General features: G+C 40.3%; 1 protein-coding gene across 1 annotated transcript in view; it reads right to left on the minus strand.

Annotated features, from left to right (window-relative positions):
• LOC103511157 (ryanodine receptor-like) overlaps positions 1-22,570 on the minus strand; it is a 96,026-nt gene that overhangs the window by 21,646 nt on the left and 51,810 nt on the right. The window contains 27 exon segments of the mRNA XM_017444878.2: positions 2,614-2,766; positions 3,027-3,103; positions 3,335-3,499; positions 6,720-6,775; positions 6,844-7,021; positions 7,167-7,445; positions 8,977-9,168; positions 9,537-9,816; positions 10,109-10,199; positions 10,392-10,515; positions 11,064-11,370; positions 12,231-12,413; positions 12,910-12,932; positions 12,935-13,002; positions 14,047-14,197; positions 14,582-14,680; positions 15,265-15,428; positions 15,798-15,892; positions 16,205-16,219; positions 16,869-16,954; positions 18,547-18,613; positions 18,767-18,907; positions 19,255-19,452; positions 19,933-20,144; positions 20,557-20,697; positions 20,985-21,083; positions 21,975-22,140. Coding sequence (XP_017300367.1) covers positions 2,614-2,766; positions 3,027-3,103; positions 3,335-3,499; positions 6,720-6,775; positions 6,844-7,021; positions 7,167-7,445; positions 8,977-9,168; positions 9,537-9,816; positions 10,109-10,199; positions 10,392-10,515; positions 11,064-11,370; positions 12,231-12,413; positions 12,910-12,932; positions 12,935-13,002; positions 14,047-14,197; positions 14,582-14,680; positions 15,265-15,428; positions 15,798-15,892; positions 16,205-16,219; positions 16,869-16,954; positions 18,547-18,613; positions 18,767-18,907; positions 19,255-19,452; positions 19,933-20,144; positions 20,557-20,697; positions 20,985-21,083; positions 21,975-22,140 — 3,810 coding nt within the window.

A 22,570-nucleotide genomic window follows, 5' to 3' on the forward strand; every position in this document is an offset into this window, starting at 1 on the left:
TCATATTTATACTTGTTGGTCTCGTTAGCTGTGATCATGATTTCTCCACAGTATGTGAGGATGGGCTTTACATAGGTGTTATAGGTATTATTTAGCGTTTTCCTAGAACATCCCCATTTTTTTCCCGCCAGCCTCTTCAAAAGTCTAAGTCTGTTTTGGGCTTTCTTTGTTGTTCTTTCTACATGGTTGTTCCAATTCAATTTGTTGTCAAATGTTATCCCCAGGTACTTTGCTTCATCTGTTTGTTCCAGCTCTTGGTTGTTATACTTTATTTTGATTTTTTCCTCTTTTCGGGCCAAAGTAAACACTTGATATTTTGTTTTCTCTTGATTGACAATCATAAGGTTTTCTGAGCACCATTTCTTTAGTATTTTTAGGGCTTTTTCAATCTTTCTTCTTAGCTCATCCAATTTGTTTTTCCTTGCAGAACTCCATATCACTATGTCGTCAGCGAAGGCAGCTACATTAACTCCAGATTTTTCCAATAGCAAAAGTAGGTCGTTGATGAAAATGTTAAATAGGGTTGTGCTGGTCACTGTCCCTTGAGCTAATCCTACTTTTGCTTGTTTGAATGTAGATAGAGGATAAAGAAAGTAAAAATCGGATGAAACTGACGATAAGTGTGAACTGGCTCTAAGTCAATAGGGTAAAAAGCGGCTATTTTCTCTTGGTGTTAATAATATTCGAATAATACCTAACACCTCTTGTCCACCTTTGTGGCTGTGTGGTTAGGAGCACTGACCCTTAATGCGGAGGTGCAGGGTTCGAATCCCAGCCGGGACAGAATTTTTTGTAAATTTTCACTTTCCGAATAGGCATGGATGTGTGTCTTGAAGCTATGAAAAAACGGTTCCAAACCCCAATACGTCCAACACCGTGAGATCGGTGCCTTAGAGAGAAGGAAGACAGGATAGGAGAAAGCCAGCTGTTCCGGGAACGAACCTTATCCTTTTAGGATAAAATCAGCCCTGGGCGGGAATCGAACCCGCAGCCTTACGCTTACAAGGCAGACACGCTATCCTCCAAGCTAACTAGACTGGCAGAGAGAGATTAACCCTTTCCGACCCTTATGTTCCAGGTTCTTCCTCATGCATCTGATCAACAAACCAGATACAGAATTCACCGGTCAGGAAACCTACGTATGGAACATGTATCAGCAGAGATGTTGGGACTTCTTTCCTGTAGGAGATTGCTTTAGGAAACAATACGAGGAAGATTTGGGAGGGGGAGGCAGTTAGAGCTCCCTAGGTAGCATTTAGAGTTGCTCTATCAACAGCAACGTCTTGCCAAAGGTCGGGTTTACAGTCTTTCAAGTTGACTTTAGGTTGGTGCACGAAATAGAACTGTACGTTTGTTGGACCAAAAAGGAGTTTTTCACCAATGAATCAATCCAATATGAATTTCAACATGAGATTCAGAAATTTACTAAGTCAACTGTGAGACTGTAAATCCGTAAGAAAAAATAAAATCCAAAGAAAATATATTTTTTCAACATTTATATCTAATGTTCGAGCATGCTCAATACAGTAGAATAATTAGGCAGGATAATTATATTTGTGTATCATTGTATTTATACAATTTCCAATTCTTTATTTCGTCCTGTTTACACTGTAACGAGAATAATTACGAAGCACATCATCACATTGTAATGTTAGAGTCCATTGTGTTTATTAAACTACTTTTAGGAATGTTTCTTGATATTAAACCTAGTGGTTTCTGTTTAACAGTTATTGCCAATGAGGAGTAGTAAAGAAAAAGCTTTAATGTTCATTTTATCTAGTCCACTCCTTGCCTCACAAAAAGATTTATTTTTTAACTGATTTTTCCCCCCTAGTTAATTTTTTCCCACTGATTTTCCCCCCCTAGTTAATTTTTTCCCTATCTTCCATTGTTACCAGTCAAGCACAAGTCCTCGGCCTACATAGTACATAGATACTTGCTTCTAGTCAGAGGTACCCAAGTGTTATTATGTCCTTCGTAGATTTTTTCCTTGTCTTTTTTGTCAATTAAATAAAATATTTTTTAAAATGGTACACATTTTATTTTACAGAATATCATGTTAGTTTTTCTTTTGCTCCACTTTTCTTACATGTTCAATTGGAAGCCCTGAACAAAAGGTCTGTAATGAACTTTTAAATTCTGGCTTTATAAACCCAAATCGGTTTTTATCCTTATTAATCCACTTCCAGGCTATCTCCAGCTATGTTTTCTGTAGTGTTTATATCTAGCTAGGCCTAGTTAGCTTACTCGAACCACCAACCTCCAGATCCGAAGTCCACTGTCTAACCACTACACTACTTAGGTTGGTCAACCAAAGAAAATACTTAGCTTCAGTCCTGAATTATTCAAAATGAAACATCGGTAAAAATGGTTTCTTCAAATTAAATTGATCCCAAGGGCAAGGAAAATCCAAACTTTTGACAAATGGAGTCTGCCTGAAGGCATGTGATGTGTTCCAGCCCAATCGACCCCATGAGTATTCAATTGGAGTCATCATCATTCAGGACATTGCAGCTATATAAAAATCGCCTATTGACTAATAAGGCCAAAGTTCAAATTTTGGTTACGGAGTTTCTACTGTTTAAATTTCTTCTTGTTTCTAAGCATCCTCACGAGTCTTTCTTGAAGTAATTTTGTTCTATCCGTGTGCAATGCTCGACCAAGTTCGGGTAAGCTCGTATTGTGCTGGCGAATCTATTGTTGGGAAGAGGGGTGGTGAGAACGGCATAGATGTGACCAAACAATAGGGCATCCAGCTCTGTAGGTCTGAAACACAAAAGATGAGGACATATTGAAGAGAGGGAAAAATACGAATAATAAATATTTTGAATGAACAAATGGTTGTTTTCACAATACCCCTCGAAAAAAAATGGTAAATATTGGTTAACTTGGGAGGGAAAAATAATCATTGAATAAGCAAAGTATGTTCCCAGATTCAACTTCACGACTTTTCATTTTTCAATTAGGGCTACTCCCGAAAAATTGCCGATTTTGACAACCAAGATTAGCTTGACATTGGAACTTACTTATCTTTGAAGAAAAAGTTGTTCTTTTCCAATCGTTCCGAGAGTGATTGACAACACTTGTCCACGTCTTTGTATACCTGGAACATAAAAACAAATCTTTTGGTACCTCCTTTACTGGTGGTTTCGCCAGTAAGCGCTAGGTCACGGTTTCAATTCCCGCCCGGGGCGAACATTATCATAAACAGATAAGGTTCGTTCTCGGAACGGCTGGCTTTCTCCTATCCTGTCCTCCTCTCTTCGATTTCGGGACGATAAGACCTTAGCAGTTACAGATCCCTCTATCAAACCTCTTTAGAAAAAGAACTTACCTGGTCGAGAGACTTCTCCAGCCACTTGAGTGTTTTCAGTCGATGTTGTACGGTTAGCTTCTTCTTGTAGGTGAGATAAATGTTGAGGGGCCAGGGAGCCACTGCCCCGTGACGAACTTTGGTCACTTCTCTGTACGTAGTGGGATCACACCATGTGATGTAGTTCTGAAATTTAATTGAGAAAAAGTGAGTTAGACAGATGCATGAATCAGCTAGCAGGAGCAATCTACGTGCTTATTAAAGCTTATTAAACACCAGAGGTCTAAAAAAAAATAAAAATAATAAAAAAAGACGAGTGTTTCACCACCGTTTTTATTTCGTAGCAATGAAACAACTGCTACATTAGAATGGGTCTCGGCGGGTTCGACTACAGGCAAGGCCGAAGGTTTTTTGGTTCTGTGTTTAGAGTTTTGGGTGCTCTCCGCCTCGTGAGGAGTTGATTATTGAGAAGCTTCCTTTAAATGAGTAGAAGCATTCAGTTTTTTTTTTTTTTTTTTTTTTTTTTTTTTTTTTGGCCATAGATTAACAGCTATTGTTCCTTTCTCCATTTATCTTGGAATCAGCTAATTACCACCTCAGAAATAAAATAGAAAAGGTGCCCGTACATTTCTCAAGCCTCAAACCACGGGCACTTTTTTGTCTGCACCCTTAACAAAGCTCTCTGTAAGGTTTGACGTGACTGAAAGCTCAAGTCCTGAGAAACTTGGACTCTTTTTGAGCTTTTGTTTTCCTCTCCGAAATTTCGAAATCACATCCTTTTCTTTTAGATCTGAAGGTCTAACATGGTTTTCTTTTCTTACAATCATTTTCAGATTCTAGTCCTAGATGAAGCAGACAGATGTTTGGATATGGGATTCGAAACAGCAATGAATGGCATTCTGGAAAATTTACCCCCACGACAAACCCTGCTATTCTCTGCCACTCAGACCAAGTAAGTCAATATGGGATTTTCTTTCTTCTAAAATTGTGAATATACTATTTATGTATAAATACAATAAAACATTGATTGATTGAGATATAATTGAATGTGGGTATTTACTTACAAGAATTAAACAAATTGAGTTGAAAGTTTTAGCTCAACAATTTTCCTCAGGTTTGTCAGTTTAGAGTTGAAAATTAGGAGAGAGCTTTTCTTCTAAAATTGTGAATATACTATTTATGTATAAATACAATAAAACATTGATTGATTGAGATAGAATTGAATGTGGGTATTTACATACAAGAATTAAACAAATTGAGTTGAAAGTTTTAGCTCAACAATTTTCCTCAGGTTTGTCAGTTTAGAGTTGAAAATTAGGAGAGAGCTAACCTGCTGTGAAAAGTTTGTACAAACCTTCTAACTAACGCTCCCCCCTCTGTAATTTTATACCTACCTCTATCTGCTGTTTGCTGTGTCTTCAGTTCTTCGACTTCAGCTAGAGTTGCCCGAGCGACAAAGAACTCACGTTCAGGAAGTTAAGTTAGAAAGTATTTTATAGTAATTTTATGGGTGCATTTCGAATATCGCTTCTAACTTGGGAAAAGCGTGGTAGTATTTCTTGTGCTGGATATTTCAAGAGCTCATATTTCCAGTGCAGTTATTCCAGAAGTTGTCGGAGCGAGTAGAATCTGAGGGTTTCAAATTATATAAAAGTTTGAAACGTCTTGAAGATCGATGGACATGAAGTTTGTAGTCTGTAGCCATTTCGTTTCTATTCGAAGGAACCATTGATGTATTACTAAAAGAACATATCTGTCATCCAAATCCGAAATGATACGAATTTTTAAGATAAGATAAGATTCATTTCTATGCATTAAATTATTATTATTTACAATAATAAACTAACTTATATGTGATCTGAAATAAAATGGCTTTCTTCTTGGAGTTACAGGTTCACTTATGGCCATGGAAATTTAAAGGAAACATAAATCCACGCATAAAGTTTCACCAAAAAAAGTTGCGCTATTCTGAAAAGATTGATGATAGGAGTCGATGATAATATTAATAGTAAAGGAGGCACTTAGTAATTCTGTGATACCCACAAAAGTTATGAAGAACCTCTCTCTTTTACCACAAATAATTAATCATTATTTGATCTTTTGCGTACCTAAAATCACCGTATCTACCCGTTTATATTTCAGGTTTGATCATCGACGCATTTGGAGAACTGCGTGATCAGTTAGAGAGTGTCAAAGAAGACATGGAGAGTAACTGTTTCATCTGTGGTATAGGCAAGGACTACTTTGATAAAGTACCGCATGGTTTCGATACTCACGTGCAGCAAGAACACAACTTGGCCAACTACATGTAAGTTGAATACCTTGTCGTACTAGTGGTTCGGTGAATTCACTCAAAAAGAGGGCCGCTACCCCCCAAATATCCAATTGGGTAGAAATCTAACAAATGTAAAAAAACGTCGCCTTAAATCTTTGGGTTGTCTCGGGATAAGTTCAATCCTGGATCAACCGAGGTACCTAGCAGGGTATAGCTCAATCTTTTTTTTTTCTCAAGAGGTTTGACTAACTGCCAAGGTCTTATCGTCCCGAAATCGAAGAGAGAAGGAAGACGAGATAGGAGAAAGCCAGCTGTTCCGGGAACGAACCTTATCCCTCTAGGATAAAATCAGCCCCGGGCGGGAATCAAACCCGCAGCCTAACGCTTACAAGGTAACTAGGCTGGCAGAGAGAGAGAGAGAGAGATTAACCCTTTCCGACCCTTATGTTCCAGGTTCTTCCTCATGCATCTGATCAACAAACCAGATACAGAATTCACCGGTCAGGAAACCTACGTATGGAACATGTATCAACAGAGATGCTGGGACTTCTTCCCTGTAGGAGATTGCTTTAGGAAACAATACGAGGAAGATTTGGGAGGGGGAGGCAGTTAAAGCTTCCTAGGTAGCATTTAGAGTTGCTCTATCAACAGCAACGTCTTGCCAAAGGTCGGGTTTACAGTCTTTCAAGTTGACTTTAGGTTGGTGAGGTACTGGTATGAAGGATGAAGGAGAATAGACATATCTTGATTGTTTTAAAGAACCAATTTACAAAGATATCTACGATTACAGGTTGATAAATATGCTCTAAGGATCTAGACCGGCGCTTAGTTAGCTTAGATGCTAGAGCAACTGCTTTGTAAGCGCTAGGTTGTGCGTTCGATTTCTGCCGGGGATAACTTTATCCTGAACAGATATACAGATGAGCTTCGTTCTTGGAACGGCTAGCTTTCTCCTATCTTGTTCTTCTTCTCTCTTCGATTTCTGACCGATAAGACCTCAGAGGTTACAGTTCCCTCTATCAAACCCCCTTGAAAAAAGATCTAGGTATTCTAAGTGATTGTGTCCAACATAGGTCCCTTTGTTTATGGTCGTAAGTTCTACTCACTTGTGTAGCTTATATTGTATGTTACTTTGTTTGCCAAGTCTTTCCCAGCCACCCGACGTCGGTCGCCAAGTCCGGGTTGACCTAAAACTTCGAAGGATAAACATCCTTTTACGACAGTACACCATCTTATGGTCTTGTTCAAAACTCACCCTTGGTAAGCATCCTATTCTTGGACAGTCGGTATACAGTGTGCAGCGTTGCATCCAGCAGATTGGCATAGTTATCCGCATCGTTATAAAACTTGGCATGGCTGATGAGTAGAGGTAACACAGAGTTCCCGATGTAACGATTCATAGCAAGCGCCATGTCTGATTCTGACCCATCACTCTGGAAATTAAGCACAACTTGAAATGAAATTAAGCACAACTTGAAATGAAATTAAGCATAACTTGACATAAAATTAAGCATATCTTAGCGTGGCTGATGAGTAGAGGTAACACAGGTATAGTAAATGAAATTAAATATATATTACCCTATCCAGCATAGTGGCAGTTCTGAGGTCCGGCAAGAATGCTTCCTCCAGGATTCGGAAGAACAGATCCTGAGTTTCTATCCCGTACACCCGTTCCAGGAACAGCACAACGCTCTGTTTATGTCCCGGTATAAGACCGGAGGGCATATCGCTCTTAGCCTTCTCCTCACCGGGGCCGGGGCAGGCTATGGAGAACCGCAGACTGAGAACCCCTTGCAGGTCTTCCAGAGGGACTAGAGAGCGGAGAATGGCCCGGGCTCGCAGGGACTCGTTCTTACCCTAAGAAACACGAGGGATTTTAAATAAAACTAATATAATTATCGAGGAATAATTATTTAATTAAGAATCTTCAAGAATTAAAATTAAAAAATAAAATAAAAGACAATTCAGATTCGAAATTTAACTGTTGCAAATATTTCGTGAGCTTTCGAGAATACTCAGATTCTCATGATCAGACCAAAAATCGCGGAGAGATGTTTACTCTACGAGCGCTGGAGTTGACGTGAGGGATTTACTTAATATTAATTGAATGGGTGAGTAGAAGAACCAGGAATGTTAAAAATCGATTTTTCAGGAGAGCAATTATAGTGCAAAAATATTACATGGATCTTAGCTTATATCCCTGGTACTGCAGATACTTGAGGAATTCCTGGGATCGCTCCCGATCCTTCTTCTTCTCCTTATCCGTGAGTAAATCGTACGGGACTAGCTGCGGATGCACACTGCCTCCCGATTCCTCCTTTTTCTTCTTGGCCCAAATATCGTGCGAGTTTTCAGCCAGACGCTCGGCCATGTTTTGCATTTCCCTACTGAGAGTCAGGTTGGTCATGTCGATTGGGTTCGGGTGGTAGTTGCCCGGGCCTGAACCCATGTCCTGAAGAGAGAACGTGAGAGGAACTCATGAACCAAGTTCGAAGAAAGTTTACGTAATAGAATGGAATATACCTTGTTCATCCTGCTCGAATGAGACAAGTCCATTTATCCCAGCAGTCTGAACAAGGTCTCGTTTATTTTATGGGTTTAATAACATAATACAGCTTAGAACAAAAGACCTTACTTAACCAAAGACAAAATGAAGAGATCAAGTCAAAATTCTGATCAAAATTAACGGCCAGACCACAACATAGTAGTTGCATACTTAAAAAAAAAGAACGTTCAATGTACAAGTTACCGATGGATCACTGAAGTTAAGCTACGCTTGGTTTGTATCCATATAGTTAATCATCTGGGCAATTGCGTGATTCTGGTTTTTCTCCGCTTCACGTCAGGTTGCCACCGAAGGGAGGCTAAAATCCCCGTCACAAAAGCCCTAGCAGTTATACAGTGATCAAAACTCTATTAAACAACTTGGATCAAACCTCTTTTTTTTGGATCTAATGGGTATTCCCCACTCTAAAATCGAAATGCTTTATGGATCTAAGGGGTATTTACCCTCCACATTCACAGAGACGATAGAAAAAAGTACATTCCTTGTTATTCGCAAAAAAAAAAATCAATTTTTAACATTCTTGGTTTTTCTACTCACCCATTCAATTATAGTTTTAGTCCTAACATAATTTACTAAGCGTACATTTACAAACCTTATTTAGACTGCGGGAGTAAAGGGACATTTCAGACTCATTCTGGCAGTATAAGCAGGGTACATATATTCTATTCTATTTTATTCTATTCTTATTTGTTTAGGATAAATTTCGTCTCGGTCGGGAATCGAACCAACGTGTATTACAGCTTACCTGAGCAATGACGGTCTATTTGTTTAGGATAAATTTCGTCTCGGTCGGGAATCGAACCAACGTGTATTACAGCTTACCTGAGCAATGACGGTCGAATCCGGAGCACATCTGCCCAACAAATCCACCAGAGTGCAGTAGAAATTCAAGATGGCGGCCCCGGTATCGATGTAGTCTTCATCGTCTTCAGATTCGGGCAGGGGATGGTCGAAATCTGTCACTCCATCGTCGATAGGGATTATGCTCCTTCTAGCTGCTATCCTGTCGGACATCTAAGAGGGGAAAAAGGGGTCTCATATTAGCTTTTATTATTATTTAGAGGAAAAAAGGGAGGAGGGGAAAAAAGGGTAATCTGTGATTTATGCGAGAGCTCTAGAGATAAAAAAAAAAGAAAGTACTACAACTTGTCATATTAGAAAAAGAAATTGCTGAATTTTTTAAATCATCTTTAAATTAAATTATTTAAATGCTGAATTAAATAATTATAAATTTAAAACCCTGAATAGTAAAAAAATGGCCTCATTAGAAAAGAAGGCTGACCAATTTAGAACGGTCAATTTCCAGGTCAATTAGAACGGTCAATTTCAAAAATTTCCATCATTTGACATCAACCATAACCACACAGAGTGAAAGCACTTACCTTATTCGCCTCAATAATAGCCTGGAGCAGACCCTCTCCCTCTCCACGCAAGGCGGGACCCAAGCACTCTGGCCGCCTAATCAGCAGTCGTATCACAAGGTTAGCATTCTCCTCTACACTTTCCCCGTTCACCCAAACGCAGAACCGCAGGAAATCCAAATACCGCTCTCCCTCCACGGGATCCCAGCCGAGGTCTGGGTAGCCTTTCTCTACTAGCTCGGAGTTAGATTGGAGACCGCAGCGAGATAGATAGATGGCGATCTTCTCCAAGTAGTGCTCTCTGTGGGGGGAATAAGGTACTGTTAAAACCCCATTGTAGAAGGGATGGGAACACGGTAAGCTTCGTTGTTACTGACAAATAACTCCCTCTCCCATTATTTATTAGCCGATTTTGACCATTATCTGCAGTCTGCCAAGAGAGCCTTGACAGGTACACCTGATCAGTTCCACCTGCCAGGTCAACCTGATACCTGATAGTGAGTGGCTGGCCTTAAAAAGATTTTTTTTTCTTTTTTCTTCAATGTGATATTTTTTCCCCCCGTCCAAATTTTTCGGAAAAATGTTCTACAAACCTGAGTGCCAGAGCTAGCTCTGTGTTCTCCATAACAGAAGAATAAGCCACATCCAGAGGTGTTGAACCTCGCAGTGAAGGTCGGGATAGAACTTGATCGAAGCACATTTAATGGAGTCATCGAGTCATTTAATGGAGTCTAAGAAGTTATCAAGATTTATTATTTTATTATTATTTTGTGAATTTCATGTAAGTAAAATGCTATAGCTCTGGACTATGAAACTGTTAATAGCAAAAATATTAATCTATACTTCGATTCAACTACTTTGAATTTAAAATCTCACCCTCCGGAGTTTTCTTCTCAGGTTCTGGCTCTACTTTAGGATCCTCTTCCAATTCTTTCACAGCATTAACAAAGTTGTAGAACTTCTTGAACACCCCGGGCTTCTCTGGCTCTTCTCCATTCTCCTGTGAAATAAATAGGACCCCCTCTCATTAGGTCAGTGTGATTTGGTGACAAAAGTAAGATAAACCCGTCCGGTAACATCGGACAGCATATTCCTTAAGATTCGCAAGAGTAATTAAAAAATAAACGAGAGAAAATCACGGTTAGCCCAGTGGTAACGCGCTTGCTTGCCATGCAGAAGGTTTGATCCCCACCATCCACCATCGACAGGTGCTACTCGTAAATCTTGCAACCGACCTCTCTTTGCAGCAAGATAAAACCAACCTCAGTGTAGTAGTTAGTACGGTGGACTTCATATCCAGAGGCTGCAGTCCAAGTCAAGTCAGAAAATTTATCGGGGTGCTTTAAGGTAAAGTTTTACCACCGTGGATTGTCTCAGGATTGAGTTCAATCCGAGGTTGACCTGGCTATTTAGTATAGGGAAATCTTCGTTTCATCTCAATCCCGAGTTGGTGAAAGCCAGCATAAGTGGAAAACGATACGTGGCGTGGTGAGTATTTAAGTTCGGTTAACATTATTAAAATGCCTTCGTGCAAAAGTGGGGACTCACCATTTTAGACAGCGAGTCGAATATATTACTGAACAGCATCATGGTCAATCTCTTCTCTTCATCACTCGAGGATCCTCCACTGGTTGAGCCATAATCCGAAGGTAATTTTAGTGGCCACGTCTATAATCTTACCTTGTGTTTGCTCTGGGGTTCTCCTTCTTGTCCTGTGCCTGTCTGTGGTGCGTCAGACTGAGCTTGTGCTCTTCTACCCAACGTGTTCATCATGACTGCCATAACGTTCTCATGGACACGGAGGATTCGTATCAGGTCGGGATGTTGGAAGAACGTGTGATTGTTGACCAGCTTCCTGCGAGGAGAAACCCAGACAAGGATTGGTCATACATTGTTAGATAAAATGAGAAATGAGTTGTTTACTCGCCTTATAGTTCAGTAAGGATTATGTCCCACTGGAGGAAGTTAAGCTGAAACAGTAACAGATCAGGTCGGGATGTTGGAAGAACGTGTGATTGTTGACCAGCTTCCTGCGAATACCAGACAAGGATTGGTCAAATTAAGAGAACTTGGGCAATAAGTAAAGTCTTGGAAGAACGTGTGATTGTTGACCAGCTTCCTGCGAATACCAGACAAGGATTGGTCAAATTAAGAGAACTTGGGCAATAAGTAAAGTCTGGGACTACAATCTGAGTTTTACTATTGGCTCCGCGTTCGAATCCCACCATCAACAAAATATTTGCACTCCTTTTTTTTTTATTGCAAATATTTCAACGGGTTACTTTCTGGTGTTCTCGTGTTGACCCAGAAACTTAATTGGAAGTATTGTGTCTCTTATCGCCCATCTGAAGAGGGACATACTACGGGATGGGCATGTTACGACACAGACCACACGAGTCTAATGTAGCAGTTGTTTCATTGCTACGAAAAAAAACGGCAGAGGGGTTGAGTGGAATAGTTGGGGGGAGGTTTTTCTGAAGGAAAACTAGAAAACAATCTCCATCCAGATGGTTTAAAATACCCATAAACGTCTGTGGAAGTAGGGATAACTTATCTGTATCCTGAAAAACTACGTCAGACTTAAGCGAGCCGGTAGTCACCGGCAGAAATTCCAAGAGCTTAAAACGTCTCTATCACAGAGCCTCGGAACCACCAGGATTCATGGAAAGCACCTTACCACTGGGTTAACCTTGCCCCTAATGTTGGGTAACTTACCATAGGCGTTCTCTCATGAGTTCCTCCTCTTCTTGGGACATCTGTACAGGCAGCAAGGATCGGATCTGACTAAGACCCACCCACATTTGGGACACATCATCCTTAGTTTTGTTATTGATGACGTAGGTCTTCTCTAAGGCACGAATAAGCTCACCCACACTGTCGTATTGACGAACTAGTAAGCTAGATGGATGGATTAAATGTAGATTGAATTAGATTCAAAAGACATATCAAAACGCACAAGATAACAAGAGTGCGAAGGGCATCCACTCGTAAAATTTTGTAGCCAAAACCAAACGTCAGCTAAAAAGCGATGACCCTAGGGCTGATTGAGGCCTGACGAACAAAGCCGACCCCGTCTAAACAAGGGAAAAGGCGAAGAAGAAGAACAAGATAACTTGTATGTTTGTGGACAAGATAGGTCGAGAACTTGAGCTACAATAATGAAATTTTGGTCCCATAATAGAAAACCCTATATCAGAAAGTTCACAAGGAAATTGGTCGGATCCTAAATATATAATCGACTTCACTAAAAAAAAAAAAAAAAAAAAAAAAAAATTTTAGTTTTTCAAAGATGAGGAAAAAGCGAAAAGCTGCGCTTCCTATTATTAAAAGGCAGATGGGTCGCTTCGAACTCTTGACGTTTGCGCACCTCCCAGAACGGTTTAATCATACCTACCTGAACATTTCCCGCACAAGTTTCTGGGCGTCTCAACTGATTTCCTCTGCCAGTTCACAATAGTACGGATCGGCACTTTGCGGAAACATATTTCTGAAATCAACACAAAGGAGACCCGGGTTAGTCCCTTGCTTGTCATGTAGAAGGTCCCCGGGTTCGATTCCTAAAAGTTAAAAAAAAAAAAAAAAAAAAATGCTATGAAACCCTCATCATTTGACAAAATATTTCCTACAATTTGGTCGAAAGGCAATCTGACGAAGCACATTTAAACTGGAAGTCATGCGAGATCATTTAATGGAGTCTAAAGAAATTATCAAGATTTATTAATTTTATAATTATTCTGTGAATTTCATGTAAGAAAAATGCTATAGCCTCTCCGGACTATGAAACTGTATCAATACAAAAATATTAATCTATACTTCGATCAACTACCTTTGAAAGAAAAATCTCAACCCTCCGGGAGTTTTCTTCTCAGGTTCTGGCTGCTACTTTAGGATCCTCCTTCCAATTCCTTCACAGCAGTTGACAAAAGTTGTAGAACTTCCTGAACCACCCCGGCTTCTCTGGCTTCTTCTCCCATTCTCGCCTGTGAAAATAAAAGGACCACCCTCTCATTAGGTCAGTGTGATTTGGTGACCAAAAGATAAACCCGTCCGGTAACATCGGAACAGCATATTCCCTTAGATTCAAGAGGAATCCCGCAACAACCTGGTGGGCCGCAGAGAAAAAGACTGGAAGAAGTGGACTATCAGGAAGCTGACAGCCCAAATAGAGAGATTTCATCACCTACAATCGACCAGCTGACCATAACAGTTGGAACTCATTTTCGTTTGCAAATATTCAACGGGTTACTTCTGGTGTTCTCGGTGTTGACCCAGCACCTAAATGGGAATTCGTCTCTCTCGCCCATCTGAATGAGAATGGACGAGGGATGGGCATGCTATGACACAGACCACATGCGTCTAATGTAGCAGTTGTTTCATTGCTAAGAAATAAAAACGGCGGTGAGACACTATTTTTTTCTCTCATTAACCCTTTGGTGACCAAAGTTCGTTACGGAGAACGTCTCTAACTACAGTTTACATCGGTCACCAAAGGGTTATATATTTTTTTTTTTTTTTAACTCTCATCACTTACCTCTTCGCTCAGGTTCCTGTAATGCAAGTAGGGACACCTGTTTCATGAGAGACTCATGGAAGTGGTCCATTCTCTCCCGCAGATCCCTGACCACACGGGCAATTTTCAGTGTCTTCCGGTCCAAGTTTTGAAACTCAGAAATAGCGTTCAAAAAGAAAAAAAAGATTTTTTTTTTTTTTTTTTTTTTTTATTTGAATATAATTTCTTTATTTCTGGAAAATTAGGTTACAATAAAAACACCTCCAAGGCTGATAAAAAACATATACCTTGTTTATACTGCTCGAATGAGACTAAAAAGTCCCGTTACCCTAGCAGTCCAAACAAGATCTCGTGTATTTTATGGGTTTAAAAGTATAATACAGAAGGTTTACATCAAAGGAACTTGCTTAATTATGGGGGGGGGGAAAGATGCAGATAGATTTATTATTATTAACTGAAAAAATATTAAATAAATAATGATAAATACCTCAATAAAAAATAGCTAAAATAAGGGCGGTCCCTTGGTAAATTTACAAAAAACGCTTTCCAAACCCACCTGTTCTCTAGGAGGACATCGGAACTCTCGGGTTTTCTTGGCAGCCACGGCAGATGGAAGATCAGACTGCTTGATCTCTATGTATCTCCTCAGTTGATCCTGGAACAGAAAGCATTAATGATAGAATAGATGAACTTACACATTTACAAAAGGGACTGTCTAGGTGTCCGGCATTTTTCTCCATTCTGATTGGAGCATCCAGCGAGGTTACAGCGAGGTTAGGAAACACAACTAGCTCTGCACCAATCAGGTTGCTTGAAAATGTAAACAACATCCGGACCTCTAGGCGGTCCCTTTACAAAACGATCACGATAAGCTTCCAGAAAAAGACTAAAAAGTCTCCTAATGGGACTGGAATATCGGATTTCCAGAGTCTGTATGTACATATTTCTGGAAAATAATGATATAAAGGCTTCAAAATTCCTATCAAAAGTCAAAAACGAGCCTTCTACCTGAGGGCTTTTCCGCGCTCTAAAATCGACCTACCACGGACGTACAGAGAAATATAGGAATTAGGAATGATAGGTATCTTAATTTAATTGTCATACACCTCTAGAACTTGAAGAGTTAAGAATTTTTTCCTTTAAAAAACTTATGTTTTGCAGAAGGATAATTGTCATATAACTCTAGAAATCAAAGAGTTAAGGGATTTTTTTTTTCTTAAAAAAAAAAAAAAAACTTACGGTCTGCAGATCGCCGACAAAGTCATGACTGAATGCTATGATAGACTCGACCCTATGTCTCAGTTGTATATCACACAGATGATGCAACAGGTAGCACATCTGTAACTTGGCTCCCTCCGCCATTTTCATGTGAAGCAAACCTTTCCTGTGTTCATCCTTGCCGTCTGAAATAAAAGAATAGAATATACCTTGTTTATCCTGCCCGAATAGGACTGGAAAGTCCTTTTACTCCCACAGTCTAAACAAGGTCTTATATATTTCGTATTTAGCAAGGGGGGGCCACCGGTCTTTTTTCTCTCCTTTACTGTAGGCCAAACTCCGGAAATTTGGAGCATCCCTGTGTACTTTATAGGTAGGGAGAGGGGGGGAGAGGAAGAGAAATAGAGAGAAAGTCCTTGAAAAATCATAGAATAGAGCCCCTTGAAGACCCAATTCGATAAAGTTATTGACGTTTCGAAATTATCGTGGAAAAAATTTAAACTCATTTCATTGGTTCAACCATTGCCAATGGTAGACTTGGAGAAAGCGCTTACCTTTCTCAAAGGTTGGATCCCAGGTTTCCGGATTGATCATCATGAGTAGTTTCTCCACATCTTCATCACGAATCATACCTACCAATAGGAGACGGCTTCTTCAATGTGATATTTTTTCCCCCAATCCAAATTTTTTGGGAAAAATGTTCTACAAACCTCAGTGCCAGAGCTAGCTCTGTGTTCTCCATAACAGAAGAATAAGCCACATCCAGAGGTGTTGAACCTCGCAGTGAAGGTCGGGATAGAAGAATGTTGCTGTTCTCCAGAAGGAAGGACAAGTGGTCGAACATGGCCTTCTGGTTTTGACGCGACGTGCGACAGAAGTAACATAGGAAGCGACAGCACGCGACCACCATCTCGTGTGATGTGTCCTGAGGGAGGAGAAAATGAGTTTTTATTGACCGAACGAAATGAGTTCCAAGCTTTAGCGCCACGATTTTTGGATCCGATCGGCCCTTTGCGGACCTTGTACGGCCTTTTTATCAGAGTAAATTCTAAAGTTCCCTGAACCGTTAGCACTAGTACATCTCATCGAGGTGGAACAAACATAACCAAGCTTGACAATCTATAACAGGGGTTGCCATAAAGTGGGCGGCTCGCGAGACGATCTTGTCCCAGACAAAACCTTGAGCGGACACCAAAAAAGTTTAGACACTATTGATTGCAGTCAAAATTTCAAACAATGAGGATAAAATTCCATGCCTACTTTTACCCGGCGAGCGCCTGATAAAGAGGACCACTACACCGCTGGCCAAGAGACGACCAGGATAAAATTAAATGCTTAGGTAGGGACTGAACCCGCGCCCTCCGGTTTACCAGGCGAACCCCTTCTCCACGACGCCATCTCGTCAAGAGGTTATAAGATGAAAGACTAAATAAAACACTGCTTACTTATGTATAATTTTTTTAAGGCTTGATAGGGGGAACTGTAACTGCTAGGGTCTTATCATCCCGAAATCGAAGAGAGAAGGGAGACAGGATAGGAGAAAGCCAGCCGTTCCAAAAACGAACCTTATCCCTTCAGGATAAAATCCGCCCCGGGCAGGAATCGAACCCGCGGCCTATACTTACAGGAACAGATTCTCATTGGATCCTCCCACAGGATCTCTGTTGTGCACTTGATTGATAATGACCGCCTCCTGTAACGCTGTCATGATGTAATCTCGTACTACGTCCAGTGGGAAATGAGGACTGTATATGTATGGTTTCCGCCGCATCCTCCGAGTATCCACGAGATAAACCTGTGACGTCAGAGATGAGAAATTAGACTTGACCGCCAGCTTTTGGTCAAAATTGAATTCATTAGATTTCAATTCAATTTATTTTTTTACAATATTATGGCATGTTACATGTGATTCACAAAAATAAAGTTCTTAAGTCTACCGGTATGAGATTTCATAGAGGGAAGTGTAACAACGGAGGTCTTATCGTTTCAAAATCGCTTTCGCTTCAAAATTAGACTAGACCTGTGACGTCAGAGATAAAAAAATAGACTAGTTTATTATCCCAGTTCGTTTATTATCCCAAACAGATAAAATTAGACAAATAGCTAAAATTAGAAAAATAGCTGTTGAAATTAGATAAATAGCTGGTTTTCTGCTACTCTGTCATCCTTCTCTCTTTGATGTCGGGTCGATAAGACCTCTGTTGTTATGATCTAAAACTTGACTCCTAGAGCTCAATTTACCTTTAATATCACTCATGGAGAAGCCAGACTTCATGATTTGTTCTATATGAGCGGGGGTTGTATTGTCCACAGCTTCCATCATTAAAATTTTTTTTTTTGTACTAATGCTCAGAGCGTTTCTCAATGTTTGTGGATATCGCAAACCGCCTCAGTGGTGTAGTGGTTCAAGGCGTTCGTCTGAGAAAGAGAAGGGCGCGGGTTCAATCTCACCCGGAGTGGGGACTCTTATCCTCATTTATTTTGGTTAGTGTACGGATTGGTGCCCATCTGGGTGATCGCTGCTTTTCTCGGCCCTTCTCAGGGTAGCTTGTCGGCGAATGGAGGGTAAATACAGGGATGTTAAATTCTTTAAAATAATAATAAAACCTTACCTCCTCCGTCCATGTTGCCACCGAGTTGTAATATCTCCTCATTGCGAGGTAGGGATCCTTTGCGAGGAGGTCTAGCAGGTTTGTTCTTAGCCCGGGTAGGAGGGGAGCCTCCATTCACCAGAAGCATGTCGTCTGTTTCCGCCGTATATGTATGTATACTTGTTTTACTTACAGGAATAGATTCTCATTGGATCCTCCCACAGGATCTCTGTTGTGTACTTGATTGATAATGACCGCCTCCTGTAATGCTGTCATTTTATTTGTACTAATGCCGAGAGCGTTTCTCAATGTGTGTGGATATCGCAAACCGCCTTGAAGGTGTAGTGCTCAAGGCGTTCGTCTGGGAAAGAGAAGGGCGCGGGTTCAATCACACCCGAAGTGGGGACTCTTATCTTCAATGTTAGTGTACGGATGGGTGACCATCTGGGTGATCACTGCTGACTTTTTCTCGGCCCTTCTCAGGGTAGCTTGTCGCCGAATGGACGGTAAAAACACTGATGTTAAATACTTTGAAATAATAATAATAAAACCTTACCTCCTCCGTCCATATTGCCACCGAGTTGTAATATTTCCTCATTGCGAGGTAGGGAACCTTTGCGAGGAGGTCTAGCAGGTTTGTTCTTAGCCCGGGTAGGAGGGGAGCCTCCATTCACCAGAAGCATGTCGTCTGTTTCCGCCGTGCTGTCATGATGTAATCCCGTACCACATCCAGTGGGAAATGAGGACTGTACAGACTGCGGATGTTTTCAATGCTGTCCCTGGAACAAGCGAGATAGGGGGTTGTACTTAACAAGTTTTACCGTATTTTCCCTTTTGAATTTTCATGATGTAAAGCCGAGATCGTGGAAGGCAGAGAAGGACATGGATGGATGACATCAAGGAATGAAAGCAGGAATATTGGCGGTACTTACGGTGCAATATCCGTCATTTTCATTGTGGGCCGAATGGATTCCGTTCTAAGGGATCGTAGACTATGTCCCATTTCTCCATCTTCGTACAGCTCTTTCAGTTTAGGACCCAATGGTATGATGAACTCATTCTTACATACTTCCCTGGAATTCATAATATAATGTCTTATTTATTCTATTCCGATGGGACTAGCTAAGGAGTACTTTTATTTTACCTTCTTTATATCCTTTGCCTTTAGCTCCAACTAAATAGTTGAATACCCTCAAATCTACTGAGATTAGGTATTAAGTGTAAATTTTCCAAATAATGTTATAAAATTTCATTCTTCAGATGGTCTATCCCAATTACATATTACATAGTTAGATATTTTAATTTATTTTCAGATATAGCCTGGGACTTTGGGACACAAAACTCGACAGGTAACAAATCAAACTTACCACGATTAAAATTCCTAAATAAATAAAATTAGTCCAGTCAACGTGGTACTTACATGGATGTGGCATGAGACTCAATATGCAGGGCAATGAGTAGATCGTAGAAGCCTTGTCTCAGAGGCCCAGACATGTATTCCGACTGAATAGCGTACAGTAGTTGTTTCTGATCAACGTGTTGACATAACACATGGGCCGCCCTGTAGTTAGCCTGATAGCATAGGGCTGCATACAGGGTGAGTGTGTGCGCGTGAAACCTGTAGCAAATAGAATGGATTAGAATAGCGTACAGTAGTCGTTTCTGATCAACGTGTTGACATAACACATGGGCCGCCCTGTAGTTAGCCTGATATTTAAGAGATCTGATAAGGTTCGTTCTCGGAAAGGCTGGCTTTGTCCTATCCGGTCCTCATTCCCTCTTCGATTTCGGAACGATAAAAACTCCGTTCTTAAAGATCTCTACATCAAATCTTTTCCATTTATTCTGCATGAGTTTCTTCGCTATTGTGGAGAAAATATTGAATAGTTTGTGGTGGTATTAAAAAAAGTAACCAACCTCAGTGGATAGCACGGTGGACTTTTAATCTGGAGGTTGGTGGTTCGAGTCCAAGTCAAGTCATAAATTTTTGCATAGTATAAATTTTTGCATAGGGAAAGACATTTGTGACAACACATTTGTGCTTAACACAATTCAAATTATTCCTTGGTATTACAAAAGTAATGGGAAGTTTACTTACGACAGAAGCTTCTCCATTTCAATCAGCTCCAGGATGTCAATACACCGGTCTTCCTCTGGGATATGAAGGGCGAGCATAGAGATCGGGTCCTCACAAAGCATACTCCATCCTCTAATGTCGGATAACTTGAGAGCGTGGACCTCCAGAGATGTGTTGGGTACACGTGCCCATTGGTGGGGCTTTAGACATTGCACCTTGAGACGAGGAGGGAACTGTGGAGGGAAAGAGGGATGATTGTAAGAGATAATGGGGTGTGAAATTGGCAAAAAAAAAAGTCAACAATCGGCCCAGATGGTCATCCATCCAGATACTAACCGAGCGCAACGTTGATTCAGGGATAAATGCGGAACTGATGTCTTCAACATTTTCTGGCTAATCGAGTTCATTTTCGCGAGTTATCAGCTTCGAAGGTAGCAAACATCATCTGCCTTATAAACGGTAGGTCTTGGTTTGGATTTCCCCCGGGGCAGACTTTATCCTAAACAGATAAGGTTCATTCTCGGAAAGGCTGGCTTTCTTCTATCCTGTTCTCTTTATCTCTTCGATTTCTGGACGATAAGACCAGATTGTTGCAGTCCCCTCGATCAAACCTCCAAAAATAATGGAAAAAAACTAAATACAAACCTGAGGAATAACATGGCGTTCAGAATTTTGCAGAACTGCCGCTGACAAGGGCAGAGTGGTACTGGTTCTGCCTAGCTCTATCTGAAGAATCTCCTTACTTGTAGCCTCCACGAAAAGGTTACAATAAAAACACCTCCAAGGCTGATAAAAAACATATACCTTGTTTATACTGCTCGAATGAGACTAAAAAGTCCCGTTACCCTAGCAGTCCAAACAAGATCTCGTGTATTTTATGGGTTTAAAAGTATAATACAGAAGGTTTACATCAAAGGAACTTGCTTAATTATGGGGGGGGGGAAAGATGCAGATAGATTTATTATTATTAACTGAAAAAATATTAAATAAATAATGATAAATACCTCAATAAAAAATAGCTAAAATAAGGGCGGTCCCTTGGTAAATTTACAAAAAACGCTTTCCAAACCCACCTGTTCTCTAGGAGGACATCGGAACTCTCGGGTTTTCTTGGCAGCCACGGCAGATGGAAGATCAGACTGCTTGATCTCTATGTATCTCCTCAGTTGATCCTGGAACAGAAAGCATTAATGATAGAATATATGAACTTACATATTTACAAAAGGGACTGTCTAGGTGTCCGGCATTTTTCTCCATTCTGATTGGAGCATCCAGCGAGGTTAGGAAACACAACTAGCTCTGCACCAATCAAGTTGCTTGAAAATGTAAACAACATCCGGACCCCTAGGCAGTCCCTTTATGATCACGATAAGCTTCCAGCAAAAGACTAAAAAGTCTCCTAATAGGACTGGAATATCGGATTTCCAGAGTCTGTGTGTAGATATTTCCAGAAAATAATGATATAAAGGCTTCAAAATTCCTATCAAAAGTCAAAAATGAGCCTTCTACCTGAGGGCTTTTCCCCGCTCTAAAATCGACCTACCACGGACGTACAGAGAAATATAGGAATTAGGAAAGGACGTACAGAGAAATTTAGGAATGATAGGTATCTTAATTCAATTGTCATACACCTCTAGAACTCGAAGAGTTAAGGATTTTTTCTTTCGCTTCGGTTCGTCTTGCGACGATCTAAGAATTTCACCTCTAACGTCGCAATACGAATGCCGAAGAGAAAAGGAAGACAGGATACAAGAAATCCAGTTGTTCCAAGAACGGGAAGTCCTCATGATGGTTGATCGCACATGCAAGAATTTAGTTCAAGACGAGCTAGATAAATCTGGCTGGAGAACATCACATCTCTGGCTTTAACTAAGTCGTCAAAACAACAAGCTAACTAAGCTAGCTGATTTAGGAAGGAAGGAATTTTTAATTGTGCTAAACATACTTAAATACTCGTCACAAATATCGTTCCCCGATTATTACATCTAGATAAATTTTATGACTTGACTTGGACTCGAATCACAAACCTCCATATCCAAAGCCCAACGCGTTAACTACTGCACCACTGAGGCTGGTAGGCTAGCTGATTTACCTTTAATATCACTCATGGAGAAGCCAGACTTCATAATCTGTTCTATATGGGCGGGGGTTGTATTGTCCACAGCTTCCATCATTAGAATTTGCTGTCGATTCCGAATCTCCTTCCAGCGTCTCTGCTTTTCATTCTCACTGAAACAATTCAATTTATTTTTATTTATTTAATATACATTATTTATACTGTCGCTGACGGTCGACTAAGACTAAAAAGTCCCATTATGCCAACAGTATACAAGGAATAAGATCAAGAAGTCTATTTGTAAATCGCCTAATTTTGATCTAACTTTACAAAAGGGGGAGCGCAGTAATTTTCCCAAGACTAAAAATATTACCTTAAGGTAGCCATTTCTTAAATAAAAACAAATTCTAAATTCGTTTCCTTATGGACATATAGACCATGATAAATCGGAGATTTAATACTACGATCCTACCTACTATTAAATCTTCTTCTTTTCCTTTGCCTTTTCCCGTGTTCAGACATTTGGTTTTGGCTACAAAAAACTTACGAGAGATGCCCTTCGCACTCAACTTTTGCTGTTTCGTTAGCACGGGAAATTTCAGG

Source organism: Diaphorina citri, unplaced genomic scaffold, assembly GCF_000475195.1.
Source record: "Diaphorina citri unplaced genomic scaffold, Diaci psyllid genome assembly version 1.1 scaffold681, whole genome shotgun sequence".
Lineage (NCBI taxonomy): Eukaryota > Metazoa > Arthropoda > Insecta > Hemiptera > Psyllidae > Diaphorina > Diaphorina citri.